Raw genomic sequence first — 14,295 nt, forward strand, 5'->3', positions numbered from 1 at the left:
CACGAAACTGCAATGACCAAGAATGGTAGACCGCACCGAAGGTGAATGGTGAAAGGATTTTGTTTGACGTATAATCTGCAATGGCACCAAGGTAAAGAGCCAGCGCCTTCACACAGATGTTTCCCGTGCATTCCGCGACCTACGCCAAGGCAATAAACAAAGCTTTAACCGTGTCCTTCATCTTCATCGGTTTCGAGGGGCCTTGAGTTATTTGATCTCGTCACTTTCTGTACGGAAGGGCATACTGTAAAACGATCATTGCAATTACAGTCTGTTTTTAACATTTTTTTTAGGTAAATAACCCCTATTGAAACGTGTTCTTTCGGTATGAACGTACTGCCCGCCCCCCGAACGGATTGTAAACCATTTGCATTGAATGAATTAAACGGATACGGTTATATGCAACGAGAACGGGAACATCTCGTTATGTTTATTGCACCACTACAAACTTTCAGCAAACATTCGCCTATAAATGGCTACCAGCGTTAAGCAGCAAACGATAATGCTAATGATACGATCGGCGAGTATCATACGTGCTAGCTTTCGTTTGGCGTAAGGAATTGTCTCGTCCGGATCCTTCATCAGGTAGCGTCTGATGGTTGGGTACGCGTTCTCGAGATATTTCCCGGTTAATTTTCTTGGCATGTACCATCCGAAGGTGTTTCTGTTAACAAAAAAAGGGTCCAAGCGAAAATGCAAATGAGTAAATATCGAGAGTGAGTTTGTTAGCGTGTTTGAATGCAATACTCTTACCGATCTTTCTCGTCTAGCAAGGATGGTAAATTATCTGTCTGCTTCGTTTCGAATTCCCACTCATTACGGACAAAGTAGCGAAGCGATACTTCCGAACCGTAAATTCTCGATTGTAACTTCATTAAGCTGGTAACGGAGATGTAATGGGGATTTAATTTAGTACAATAGAAAAGTAAACCAAGTGTTACGGCACTTACAATGGTTTGTGGCCAAACATTCTGATGAGTAGATCCAGCAGAAAGGATGGTAAAAGCATGGTGAAAATAAGCTGCAACAAGAATAAGCAAACAATTGCAGCATGTGTTTCAACAAATAAAAAAACATCATATTTAACAAGAACATAGTTCATATCGGTACAGCCTAATTGCTACCCTACGAAGCGAATCTATCTGCTTTTTTTCCTCACCTTAAAGTAGTACAACGTTTTCCAATCCGTTGGATATCCACGAGGCACCCAGAGCATGCGGCTGAAAGGAACGGCATACAGATACTCCTTTCCGCGATCCAGCATTTCCTGATACTCCAGCGATTGTTCGTATGTGACGGCACTGTTGTAGATGGGAAGGTGTTTGGGGCCACAGGCCCGTTCAATAGTTCCGCGCTTCCAGGCCGCCAGTATGATGGTCTTAACCACCACGTCCACCGGAATGATGTTGATGCGATTTTTCGGTCGCAGATAGGCTGTTCTAGTGATGCCCAGTCCAGCACTGACCAGCATTCCCGTCGGCCCGTTAAAATTGTCCACCCAGCCACTCATCGGCTCGGCAATAGTAAATAGCACTACCGACGGGCGTACGATGGCGAGAGGCAACTCGGTACTGTAATCATTGCACACCTGTTCCGCCAACCCTTTGGTGTATGTGTACGTGTTTGGAGAATTTTGGGAAAGTCTGCAAAACGAGAACGGGCGTTAGAACAAAGCTTACGAGGGACCAAAGCACCGGGACCGTGCAGCAGCTTACTTTTGCATCAGTGCATCGAGCGTTTCCGGTTCGTATCGGTCAACGGCTTGAACGAGTTTCTTCCAATCAAACTTTGGCGGGTAAAGCTAGGGTCAAGCGAAATCAAAGAGTTAACAAAAAATAACACTAAAAACACTCTTTCGGTGGTTTGTGATTGAAGCTTAGCAGTAGTACCTTTTCTTCAACATAGCGATTCTCGGGATTGCTGTACGCGGTAGAAACGTGTACCACAGCGCGCAACTGAGGGGCCGTAGCTTTAAGCATCTCGAACAGTTCCTGCGTCGAGCAAATGTTTGTCTTGATTGCATCCCTTAGTGGATCATCAAAGCGGACGCTGGCGGCCAAATGGAATGCCACCGAAACGTTGCTCAGCCTCTGGATGTCCTCTTCGTACATTCCTAGGCGTAGCTGCGTTATATCACCGAAAACAGGGACCACCTTGTTCAGGGCAGATTTGTTTTCCTCCTTCAATCGGTCGAACAGCTGGGTGGAAAATGGAAAGCAATGTACAGTTCGTCACAAAACATTTGAAATCGTCACGCCACACCCTTAGATCGGCAAGTAAAATAGTGCATCAGCGCGTTATGCGCGTTATTCATTTACACTCACAGGGCAGGCGGCGAGTTCGGTAACGCGCGTTTCGATCGATTTGCCGCGCTTATTGCGCATCAGCACAAAGATGCGCCCAATGTCTGGGCAAGAGCGGAGCAGCTTCTCGATCAACACCTTCCCCAGGAATCCCGTTCCACCGGTAAGAAAAACATCCTTGTTGGCGTAGAAATCCGTCACGGATTCGTAACATCCCGACTGTGTCGTCATTTCTACCCCCTTTTTTCACGACGCCTCGTTGGATGTTGAATTGTTGTACAATTTGTGGGCACTTGCACCTGCACACAACAAAAACGCAACGCTCTGCTATTGCACTGCACTGCCCCCGTGTAATGGGATGGCCACTCGTCTGCGATCGTGATTGATCCACTGCGAACGCCACACTAAACCGCGAACCGATGGCGGGCCCTAGTTTTATGCCTTTTGTCCTGCCACGCGACGACACCGGACGCCACTCGAATTGTGCTGCCCCGTACGCGAAGACTCAAGGTCCTGGCCGATAAGACCCTGCAGTGCGCGCAATGCAATGAAAGGGAATTGTAACCTCATGCGAGATCGATGACTCGTAGCAGCAACGATCCTTGCTCACTGCCAAGGTTTACGTGCGCACAAGACGAAGGAGTAGTAGGAGCCGTCATTGACATTGAACACGTATATACGCTGCTAATTTTGTCATAGCCTACTCAGAACTACTTTCCCCACGAACGGTACACAATTGGTACTGGCATGGAGGCAGTTTACCGATTATCGTACGATTATTTTGTTGCGCTTGTTGATCGCATGGATTGAGGAGGGCTCCACAACCTGGCACTTACTGAGCCGCTGGTGGTGGGTTTTCGCACTGATAAAGTGTTTTCTTTGCGAATGGGAATGTGTCGGAGCGCACACTCAACTGCACGTTACAGCAAAACACAAATTGTTGCAAATTAATTCTAAAACTGCAAAGACGGTTCTTACCTGCATTTGCCCCACTATTGAAACGCCCTTTGCGGTGTAACGTTCTCGTTGGTGCTGGTAATAATTATTGAATATTTATTGCTGATTGTAAATATTGCGTAACGCGCAGTTAAATTGTAGCAATATGTTTTGCTGAATATATTTGATCGATGCGTATCGATTGGGCTCTGTTGTTAATCAATGTTGGTAATGGCGATGAGTCCGGTGCAATTAATATAAAGTATCACGTGCAACATCAATGTATGGGTAAATGTAAGATATGGACAAATAATGCTTTCGATGGGATTTATACCATTTCAGCTCATCAACTTCGGTAGCTTTGGTGATACTATTTAACGCTATTATCATATGCAACTGCAGTGCAAAAACTTTCCAACATTCTCTGGCAACGCTGGTAGGGCGTGTAACCGTTGTGGCCCCTACAACCTTCCCGGGCACATTCACTACATCCGGCCACACGTGCAGCCTTGGTCGTGTAAGTCGTAGCGCGGAATTTCGGTGCGCCAATCGTGTTTGCTGTAACTTTACCTACCTTAGCTAACATGCTTAGTGAGCCGTCTCTATTGCACGGTGCTGGAACTTTATGATGAGTGATAAAACTTCTTCATCGGCGTAACCGGCATACCACCATTCATGGGCACATGACCCAGTGCTTTGTCACGCTCACCTAACGCTCTAGGTCACTTTTTGTAGAAACAGTAAAAACTTCTTATTTTCACTCCACTAAACACATCCTTCAGTTCATTACGTTCAGTTGCATGTTTCTTCCGTCGATGTTTAATCATTTGTAAGCGATGTTAATGTGGCTGTATCGAAGAATTGTTTCTCGCTTTAGGATTGCCGGTGGGAATGCTCAAAGTATTTGTTATTTGGCTTATGAAGGCTCATAATTTCAATAATTTTGAAGACATCTATATGTTCTGGAGTAAAATTTGGCGCACTTTTGGCAAGCTTTTTGTAAAGACAGAAACGTTCTGTTCCACTTGTAAATGACGGAACACCAGTCACTACTTACTGTTCATTCAATTTTCAAAGTACACACTAATTCAACTCTTTGATAACACACGTTCCTTGGCAAGGTATGTTCCATACCTGCGCAATTACTTTGATTTACAAACCACCCACCCTCCCCCTACAGCAAACCATGAGAGACGTGACACAAAAGGTAGATGTAAATGGCGAAAGATGGTGACCCCGTCTACCGGTAGCTCGATCGATTGAATATTTGATGCTGCTGATAGTGAGTTGTCGGAATCAGGTGTCATACTTTAGACCGCGGTTCCGCTTCCTGATCGCGAGCATACGCGTCATTTGAATATTTGGAGCGCTTTTGTGTGTCGGAAACGCGGTGTTATCGACATCGTTTCGAAATGACTTGAATGCATTTGTGTGCAATGGATTCATAGTGGAGCTATTTAGATGGAAGTGAAAATGTAAGAGTGAAAATGTATGTTTTATATAAACTAAAACATAAAAAAACTCGCTCGAAACATATTCTTCTTCTTCTTCTTTGGCGTTGCGCCGTTACGTTGACCGTATTACTTTTGGGCTTGATTGGCTCTCAGTGACATATTGGTTGAATAACACGATGCACGATGATTAGTCGCACGTATAGGGGTACATTCTTTTTGGGGCGAATCCATGTTGTTAAGTCGTAAAAGTTGACTGTATCACGAGACCGGCATGTACTAATTAATTAGCATTTGAAAATTCATTTCAAAATTGTTTACATTACAAATTTGTTTCGAAAACATTGACTATTTGATTCAGATACTATTCGGATTGGATCATGGAGTCGGTCCCGTGATACAGTCGTCAATTATTATTGTGACTGTCCAGTTATGATCACACCAATCAGGCACGCTTATGAGTTAAGTTATTTATGATAGTGTGACATGTTCTCTGGCTTTTTACAAAGAGTTTAATAGTTAAATGAGGCCATTCCGTTACAAAGTGACCATTCCATTGGTATTTCCATACCAAAATCCATTATTTTGTAAAATGTGTCCACAATTTTCCAAAATCCTTAGGATTTCATAACGAAATTCATATCTTATCACATCACATATCACATAACAACGCAATTGTTAGTTTTTTTAAACATTATTATTATCAAATGATATTGTTTCATTAAAGTTTATTGCCTTTTGGCCATATTTACGTATTTTTAAGTGTTTTTTACGATAGTGCCATTATAGGTACACAAAATAGTCATGTTCCTTTAATGGTCTTAGTTATAAAATCAATAAAAACATGACATTTTAGATTTTTACGATGATATTTTCGACATGTCGGACTGTTTTCACTAAAATAACCAAAGGAAATGTGTTTTCTGTAGGTAATTTACCAAAAAAAGGCCAAAATTCGCTTATTTGGCTGAATGAAAAATTTACTTCAAATCAAGCACACTCATCCATGGGTATGGGTTGACGACAGATGTTGTACAGTACTTTTGTCAATATTTTCATCAACGAAATTCATACATTTTTCACGATCAAATTATGTAAGAAATCAAAATTATGGCAGCAGTCCTTGCTATTCATATGAAAACAGCTTCAAAACTAAGTTCCATTGACATTATACACTGTTTTTGAGGCATCTTTGTTTACCACCACTATAGGAACACAATACGACGACTATACCGAAGCAGCCAAAATTGCTTAAGCAGCCAATTTTGGTATGCTAAAGATCGCTGCTTGAATTCGCCTTTTGCAATAGATAAACAGCATCAAACTTCCAGCGGGTCCTTCTAAATAGCGCCTAAGCAGCTTCCTTATTCCAGGGAGCCGGGGATTATTTTTCTTTGCGATTTTTTTTCAAGCCAGGCGTCATCAATGACATAAACAACACGATTTGTGATTTTTTATGTGCACGTTTATTTTAAAACTCTAAAAGCTCTTGAATTTCACATAATTTCACATAGTTTACTACAAAATGACAATCACTTCACTCAATATTCCTTCTTCAATTGATAAGTTAATTAAACTAGCTTGGGCAGCAGCAACGAGATGATTGATGGTACCAGTCTTTGACACTTTGACAAGAGCCACCTTGTACCGATGGCATGTATTAAAAAAGCTATGTAGTTCCATCAAGTTCGGAACGCTTTCTTAACAAGCCTTCAAGTTACATCGTGAACCATACACATCAGGCTAATCAGCCAGAAGGTTCTTGAGAGTACCATGTGCTTCTTAAAAAGCTCCTTAAAAAGCTTCTTAGACAGAGAAATAAAAAAAGTGACAAAAGTACTAAACCACAGATTTGCCAGCTACTACCGTCAACTTGACTATAACACGCAATAAGTCCGAGATGAGAATTTTATCACTTCACTTTTTTGTATAGAACTAACATTTAAAAATATTACAACTGGATTTTTTGGGTCGAATTTTACCTTATATTTATGACCGCATGATATTTTTTAACCAAAACTGACAATTTTTGGTAATTCATCGGTGATTGTAATTCTTTTTGTTACGTTTTTTGTTAAATTTAATTTTTAAATTTAAATTTAATTTAATTTAATGTTAAAATTAATAAAAATAGGAATATTGTTGTAAGACGCATTATTCTGAAGACCCAGACGATTATTCTTTTAATAGCTGGAAATGAGTTTATTTCAACAGAGTAAATTGTATCACAAGAACTTTACAAGCACTGTAATACTAATACGATATCAAATATGGTGAGCTGTAAACTGTATCACTTACAGATGTAAATCTACCATTATCACTTATTAAACTCCTATTGTTACAAATGGATTCAATCACCTGTTGCACTTTGTGCCGCAGATGGAGCAGAAACATAAGACAAATAAACATCATGCTTCATCACACCACCTCGTACTTAACTTCTAACAGGGGCTTCCTTTCGAACCAGACCTTTCGACCACTAGTCCGACACTTGCAGTACGGTGCAAGTGATGTAAAATAATATGATCCCATAAACCAAACTTACAACACTTTGCAATCCAATCAACACGGCTGACGGAAAGTTAGAGTATTCGTCCAACGATAGTGCTACAGCACAGCCGAGCATAGAGCTTATCGATTGTATCATGTTTTAATATGCTCACATGAATGATGTGTGCTTGTGCCGGTGACCTAGGGACCAACGGTCCCCAGAGTGATACTTATGGGAGCACTTCGTTCCGGCAAGGGATTACGGTGCTCTTTCGTACAACATCACCCACAGAGCCCACACTCTGAGCCCGGGTCACAGGATTCTGCATTATTTGATTTGATTTTGCGTTTCGTGTGGCATTTGGCGAATTTGGAAACAGACTAGGGGACGAAACTGGTACCCAGTGCCGCCATTCTCGGCATCCCTGGGCTCATTCAACAAAACTCTTTTGATCTGACAGGGACTTCCACATGTCAGCGTACGTTTTTCGGATTTGGCTCCGTTCTTATGTTATTGCCCGTTTTCCCTTCGACTTCGTCGATATACACGGTGACTTTGGGGATCACACCGTATCCAAAATAGACAATCTTACGTACATCATGCGGGGCTCCACCCCCTCCGACCGGAACAATGTGTTGTAACAAGCCCGCGTCCGGGTATAATGTTGAGTTGAGTCAAACTGAAAACATTTTACTCAAAAGTTACCATTTTTTTGTTGCATCACACACGCGTGGCAGCTAGCCTTGTTTGATCCTGACCATCCTACCGCGAACTGTGGGGACGGGTGAGTAAAAATGAAAACAAATTCAATAGCCGATGGGAGCCTGAACTCTCCACCAACCAAGAAATAAAATAAAAATACGAAAGCCATCACCATTTCTAGTACACCATTATACGCTGCAGGGTAAAGTTTATCCATTACTTCGCGAATAATTTTACCTATTGCCGCAAGAGCTTGACTTTCACTGATGCGATGCTCGTTCAAATCTGGTACGGTTAGATTTTATGCTTTGATCTAGTTGTAAAGTTGACCATATCATCCCTCCCCCTCACCCCTTCCCCCGGTAGATACGTTCAAGCAGAACGTTTCGTTCCGTACCCACTGATCGTGCCAGTAATAGATTTCTAGTTTAGCTGCAACAACAACAACAACAAATTCTTTTTACATGAGAATTCTTCTACGGTATCTAGCATTAAATATGTATCCGCAGTGACGAGGCAGTGTGGTCCCAATATACCGCACAACGTTTGCGAAATAACGCGACCGTCATAAGCGCGTATTGCTTCAGCTTCGCCCCAAGCAAGATCCGGTGTAACACAATCGAAAAAAGGATGCGGGTGCGCGGAAAAGGAACAGGGCGGGTGGGTAGACAAAAATGTCTGTAACATGGCTGAAAGCGAGAGCAGAAACAAAGGACGGTGTAAATCATCCAACGCGGTATCTGAAATATGTATTAACAGCAGCTTACAGTGCAAAGCATTTGCATGCGACAAGAACCATCAGTTTGTGTTCAGTTTGACTGCGACTAAATATTTGATTGCTTACTACACCTCCTACTACTACTACTACTACTACTACTACTACTACTACTACTACTACTACTACTACTACTACTACTACCAATGTTGAGCTCTTAGTGTGCTGTTGTGTACTGTTTGAAACGCTTTAAACCATTACGATACAAACGCTTTGGATAAGTACTTTTGTGGCACTTTACTCCACTGCCCTCTGCCTTATCGTGCACAACTTCTCGTCTCGTCTCGAGAATCTCCCCAGTGCTTACGATGGACGGTTTACAAGCACTTTAAGCTTTAAGCGAATCGTGTTTGTCAAGGGGGAACGAAGCCACGAAAACAACAACTGCATCCCGGTTCCCGGTCCATCATTATTTCTTACTTAATGTTTCACAATCCTCTTAACAGTTCTCCCCACTGCTTCGCGTCGTGCACCAGCAGTAGTGCCTCCGCCTAATCAGAAACAATATAGCAAAACAAAAAACACACGTGTAACAAGTTCGATCGACATGTGTACCCTGTTTGCTTTCTTTCTTTTTTTGCATTTAACCTTCCGCTGCTCGCATGGTTCGTCCTTAAACAGTGCCACTGCAATACGGTGGCAGGCTGCACGTGCTGATTAAAGCTACAGTAACCAGGGCCGGGGATCATCGCACTTTCCCCGGCGATGTGACAATGTGACCGCAGATTATGTTCTGGTTTCTTAAGTCACAAGAAACTGCATTAAAATAGCCCGAAGGTCGCCCGAGAAGAGCGCGAGGACGAGAAGCGAAATACCACCGCCAGATAAGAGAAAAATCTTTCCCTCTCCCCAGCACCAGAGCCACGCGAGCGATATGATGAAGCATTACGGGATGTGGTCGTCCCATTCCAGCGTCGTCCTTTTGCGTTTATCGTTCGTACCCTTACACCACTGGCAAAAATCATCCACCGAGTTGGTGCCAAAATGAAAAACGCACACAACCCCGCAGGGGTAAACTTCCCGCCACGGTACACGGTGCCCGGAATGCTGGGGAATCCCGGGGAGCCTTGGGGGCAGGTCTACGGTCTGTACGTTACGTCGCAATGCTAATGTAGTAGCACACGTGCTGTATTGTTGCCAAGAATGTTTCAAGGATTAATCAAACGTGTACACCACAAGAGCTGAAGCAGAAGAAAAAGAAGCAGAAGATAAGGTAAAGTTTTATCCCGTACGGCCGGGTACCGGGTACTTGCTCACTAATGCTGCCGATTATGCATTCATCACGGTATGCTCATAAGCGTTGGCTATTACCTTCACGCCACGAAAACCACATGTTTGCTCGCTTGTTTCAAAATCAAAATAGTAATTCAGAATCGCTGCAAAAGGGGACATACGCGCGTATGGCCAGCGAACCAGTCGGAACTGACATGATGCCATCGCAGCGTAACGAATGCATGTGCGAATGCGAGCCAGCCAGCCAACCAGCCGACGACGACGTTGATGCAACGACGTTCCCCAAGTCCGAGTCGTATCCGAACACACCCAGCTTGATGCGCAAACTCACCAAACCCCAACGAAGGGGAGTTTGTTTTTGTTGACGTCTTTCTCAAAAGTGCCAAGGAAAAGATAGCCCTAACCTAATCGTACAGCCTTACTCCCTGCCATACTCAGTGCTCCTTCGGGCGCCATTCTGCCCGTCCGTTGAAAGGAGATGCAGCCAAAAAGGATGAATGCAGCATATGGTTGTTATTGTGTTTTATGTGTTTTTACGCTTCGCAAGTTCATGCTTTGCACGTTAGCGGTTCCTTTCCTGCCGTTGCCAGAGGGGTCTCCCCTTTCCTAGCCCGCCCATTTGCCCGCCCCTTGCCGCCTATACGACCCAAAAAAGGGTGTCATACGGGGCTTGACGAGTAGAGATGTGTGTCTAACACAATGCACTCTTCAGCGGCAATGCCACTAACCATAATAACTCTTTCGGATTTCAAATGAATGGCTTGTTTGGGTATAGGTGGGGCTTACGCATGATGGCCAGCGGCGCGGTTCGCGGATGGACCGCGGTACCCCTTCGGTAGGATAGCAGAGCGGGCGTCATTCTTTGCCGCTTGTAGGCGCTCCATCTCACAGTGCCGGTCGTACAGAAAAAGGCATTACCGTTTGAATAGGTGGCCTGAAAACACAGTGCTTGAAAACGGGAAGGTCACAAGTCAGTGGAAAACAGCGGTGCGACTGCGGTGGCATGAATGCGCTATGCGCTGGCAAACGGGATAACTAGAGCGTTTGGCAGATCTCTTTGTGTATAGATGTATAAAATTCGTGTCCCACGGGCAGGGCGCGTATCGGGTTTATATGATTTATATAATTGAACCTGAACGCTGTTTCCCCGTGTGTGTGTGTGTGTGTGTGTTTGCTGGATTTGTTTAATGTCAAGATAAGCTGATTAAAAGATAGTTCTTAACCGGTTGCATCGGTAGCCGATGAATGCGAGCGATTCATTAACTTTATGCATAGCATTTAATATTGCGGCTTTTATTGAATTTCGTTCGATCAGAGCTCTATTCTATTCCATTTTTTGATTATATCCAATTTGTTACGATTCGGGGTTTGATTTTTCAAATTATAACACTCAGTGTCACAGGTAATAACACACACAGGTTATTAACGAACTTTGGTCGAATAAAGAACACGACAACTCAACCACTTTCTAAAAAGTTATTTAAAAAAATCGTTTCTATGTTCTATGTACCTTCATCCATTGAGTGGATAAATGTTACAGCGTTGCAACTTGTAGCACAACATAAGATATGTATGAAATTTGCATGCAAGCATTTGTAAATTATTCCTTCACTAATCGAAAGAGCCACTGAAACAAATAATTTACAGAAAACAATACAACATAACCAATGGCTACAAATAGAAAAAGAAAGAATGAACAATAGCGGGTCAGTTCTTCAGTGAATGGACGAAGAGAGTTCACCGTTTTGTTTTAGTGCTCCTAACGTCGACTAATAGTGTGAATTGCCTATCCAACAGGGTCGGGACGAACGAATGAATGTACGAGAACAAGGGGAGACAACATTATGATGTTATTCTTATTGCATTATGTTTTAAAGGCGCTGGCCACGTGGTACACACGTTAACTCGCACAACTTAACACCATGTGCGCTTGACACGTTCTTGTATGATCGAAACCCCGTAAAGGCATTTTTTTACCAAGTGCAACGATGTTACCACAATTTAAAGATATTGCACTAAGAACGCAAATGTTTATGTTCGATTTGCAAAACTTTACTCTTTACAAGGCGTTAAACATAGCATAACGGAGTGCTCGTTGTGCAAACATCACGTTGCAAGCGATCATGTCGGCCTTTAAAGCCGAATAGGTGTTGCAATAAACTGTAGTTTTACTATTGGTGTAAATATTTACGTAATAATAAATATGCTTCAGTGTCACTTATGTCTGAAATATTGCGCTGTGCATTGGTTCTCGCATCGATTCAAGATGAACCAACGTGATTATCCGACTAAAACCTTGGTACAAAAAGCTTGCTTAGAGATCAGATAAGACACACAAAATGGATTGCACGAACGTTCACAGTTCAAACTGAACGTTGCTAAATGAATATATACTATATGGGACCTTACTATAATTATATAAATTAAATGAATAAATAAATAACTAGATCAACAAATAAATAGATAAATACAGTGAACCCTCTCTTATTTGAGAGGCGATGGGACTGTCGAATAAGAGGGGTTTTCAAATTACAGAGGTGGAAAGTGAATGAAAGGTTCATCCAAACAAGAAAGAGACAGAACATTTAGTATGCAGCCTTAACTGTTGCTATAGGAAACTGCGAACAGGATTGCCAATTTGAGCATACATCATTCAATAACCATGGCAACACCATACACAAATAAGAGGGACACAGATTTCAGAGGTTTTCCAAATTGGAGGAACAAAAATGTACTGGAAATCAAGGGACTGTGCAAAATGTTCAAATAAGAGAGGTTTTTCAAATTGGAGAGGTGTCAAATAAGAGAGGGTTCACTGTAAATAAAAAAATAAATAAATAAATAAATAAATAAGTCTTAAAAAATAGATACATAACACCGAGACAAGGCTAGTTTTAAGAAAATTGTTTAAATATTTTGTTAGTTTGTAATAGGTATACGTAATAAGTTCATAAATTAACATCACTTGCTTACAGTTTCATTCGGAGCAGTGTCTGAATAACTTCACTGAATCTAAACTTACAACGTAAATAGATACATTTAAAAAAATGTGAAAAAAATTCTACATTCAATCTGCCAGTAAACACGCCTGAGTGTGAAATAAAACAAATATCGATTGAGAGATAAATCTGGCTTGTCTATAGTTTTACAAACAGAACGCTGTTGCTTCAATATTTAACAGGTATCCAAGATCCAAGAAATTTCAAACTTTTCTTCGATTGTTTTTTCTTGCAATAAAGGCTATTCATCCAAAATTAATTTACACAATAAAATAATATTTTTTCAATTTACTAAGCATTTCTTTTCACAGTCATATATTTGACGCTGGCTGATGGCTTTTAATCCTATTTTATATCTGTACCGCTATTCGGACAGTCAAAACTTCTAATCGCCACCGAACAGTTTCGCCACGCTATGCGTCGGGTTTTGGTAGCACGCATGTAACATTGAAAACTAAGTCGCAGTGTAGTTGTGTTGCACAGAACTTTTGCACGGGCACACCGAACTGGCAGTCTTTACACAGTTCTGTGCTAGGCAGATACGCAGTTGACCCATCGGCATGGATTGCTGTGTTACGTCGAATGAAAAACCTTTTCGGCACATGGCCCAACGAAGAGTAGGCCTGGTTAGAGATATAAAACTGATTGCGGATTCAACGGATGTGACGCTATATCGAATTCAGTTTGAAATTCGCTTCAGAAATTCGTTAAAACAATGGGCAGCTTGAGCTTCTGTGTCTTTTCAGAAGTGTTATCCTATAAAGCTGGTATTCCCCCGTACTCGTACGGGTCCCGTATCCTATAAAGCTGGTAGTACTCGTCGGCCATATTCTAGCAAAGTTTGGTCTTTAGACATTGTGTGACCGATCGCACCGGAAAAAACAATGCCAACAGACACACTAAGTGCGAATAAGTACTAAAATACATACTGTTTTGTACTAACGGTGAGCGGCTTCATTCTCATTTCACCAAAATTTTAATCCTTATTATCCTGTTATTGTGGAACGATGGCACTTAATGATATAATTCAGCTACCAATATCAAATTAAGTAACGCTTCTTTCTCACCTATTGAACTGTAAAACTGTATCGTAATCTTCAGCTGTTGTTTCCTTTTAATCGTCCATGCAGCAATGTAATATTCGGATCTACTGCTTCTCTGCAATTATGTTAAATAAATCAACTCTACTATGTTCTGACCGATTAACTCAACTGATTAACTGAAGAACGATGTCTTGGGCCGCGGGGCCACGGGGCTTTCTCAAGCTGAGAAAACATTGTCAAGCACTCATTTAAGTTACTCAAGCATTCAAAACTTGTTCTCAGACGCGAGCTCGTGGCCGTCGTCAATTTTTCTCACTCTGAGAAACTGATAAAGCCACTCAAGCTTTATTTGGAGCTTTAAA

At 42.0% G+C, this 14,295-nt stretch overlaps 1 protein-coding gene across 1 annotated transcript; it reads right to left on the reverse strand.

Annotated features, from left to right (window-relative positions):
* Window positions 1–390: 390 nt before the first annotated feature.
* Window positions 391–3,153, reverse strand: LOC120895723 (putative fatty acyl-CoA reductase CG5065). The gene is made up of 7 exons (XM_040299294.1): window positions 2,325–3,153; window positions 1,890–2,198; window positions 1,716–1,801; window positions 1,160–1,643; window positions 951–1,021; window positions 754–879; window positions 391–664 (listed from the first exon to the last, which is right to left on the reverse strand). The coding sequence occupies exons 1-7, from the start codon at window positions 2,532–2,534 to the stop codon at window positions 442–444; spliced, it is 1,509 nt and encodes a 502-aa protein (XP_040155228.1). The 5' UTR covers window positions 2,535–3,153; the 3' UTR covers window positions 391–441.
* Between the last annotated feature and the right edge of the window lie 11,142 nt (window positions 3,154–14,295).

Source organism: Anopheles arabiensis, chromosome 2 (genome assembly GCF_016920715.1).
Source record: "Anopheles arabiensis isolate DONGOLA chromosome 2, AaraD3, whole genome shotgun sequence".
In the NCBI taxonomy this organism is placed as follows: Eukaryota; Metazoa; Arthropoda; class Insecta; order Diptera; family Culicidae; genus Anopheles; species Anopheles arabiensis.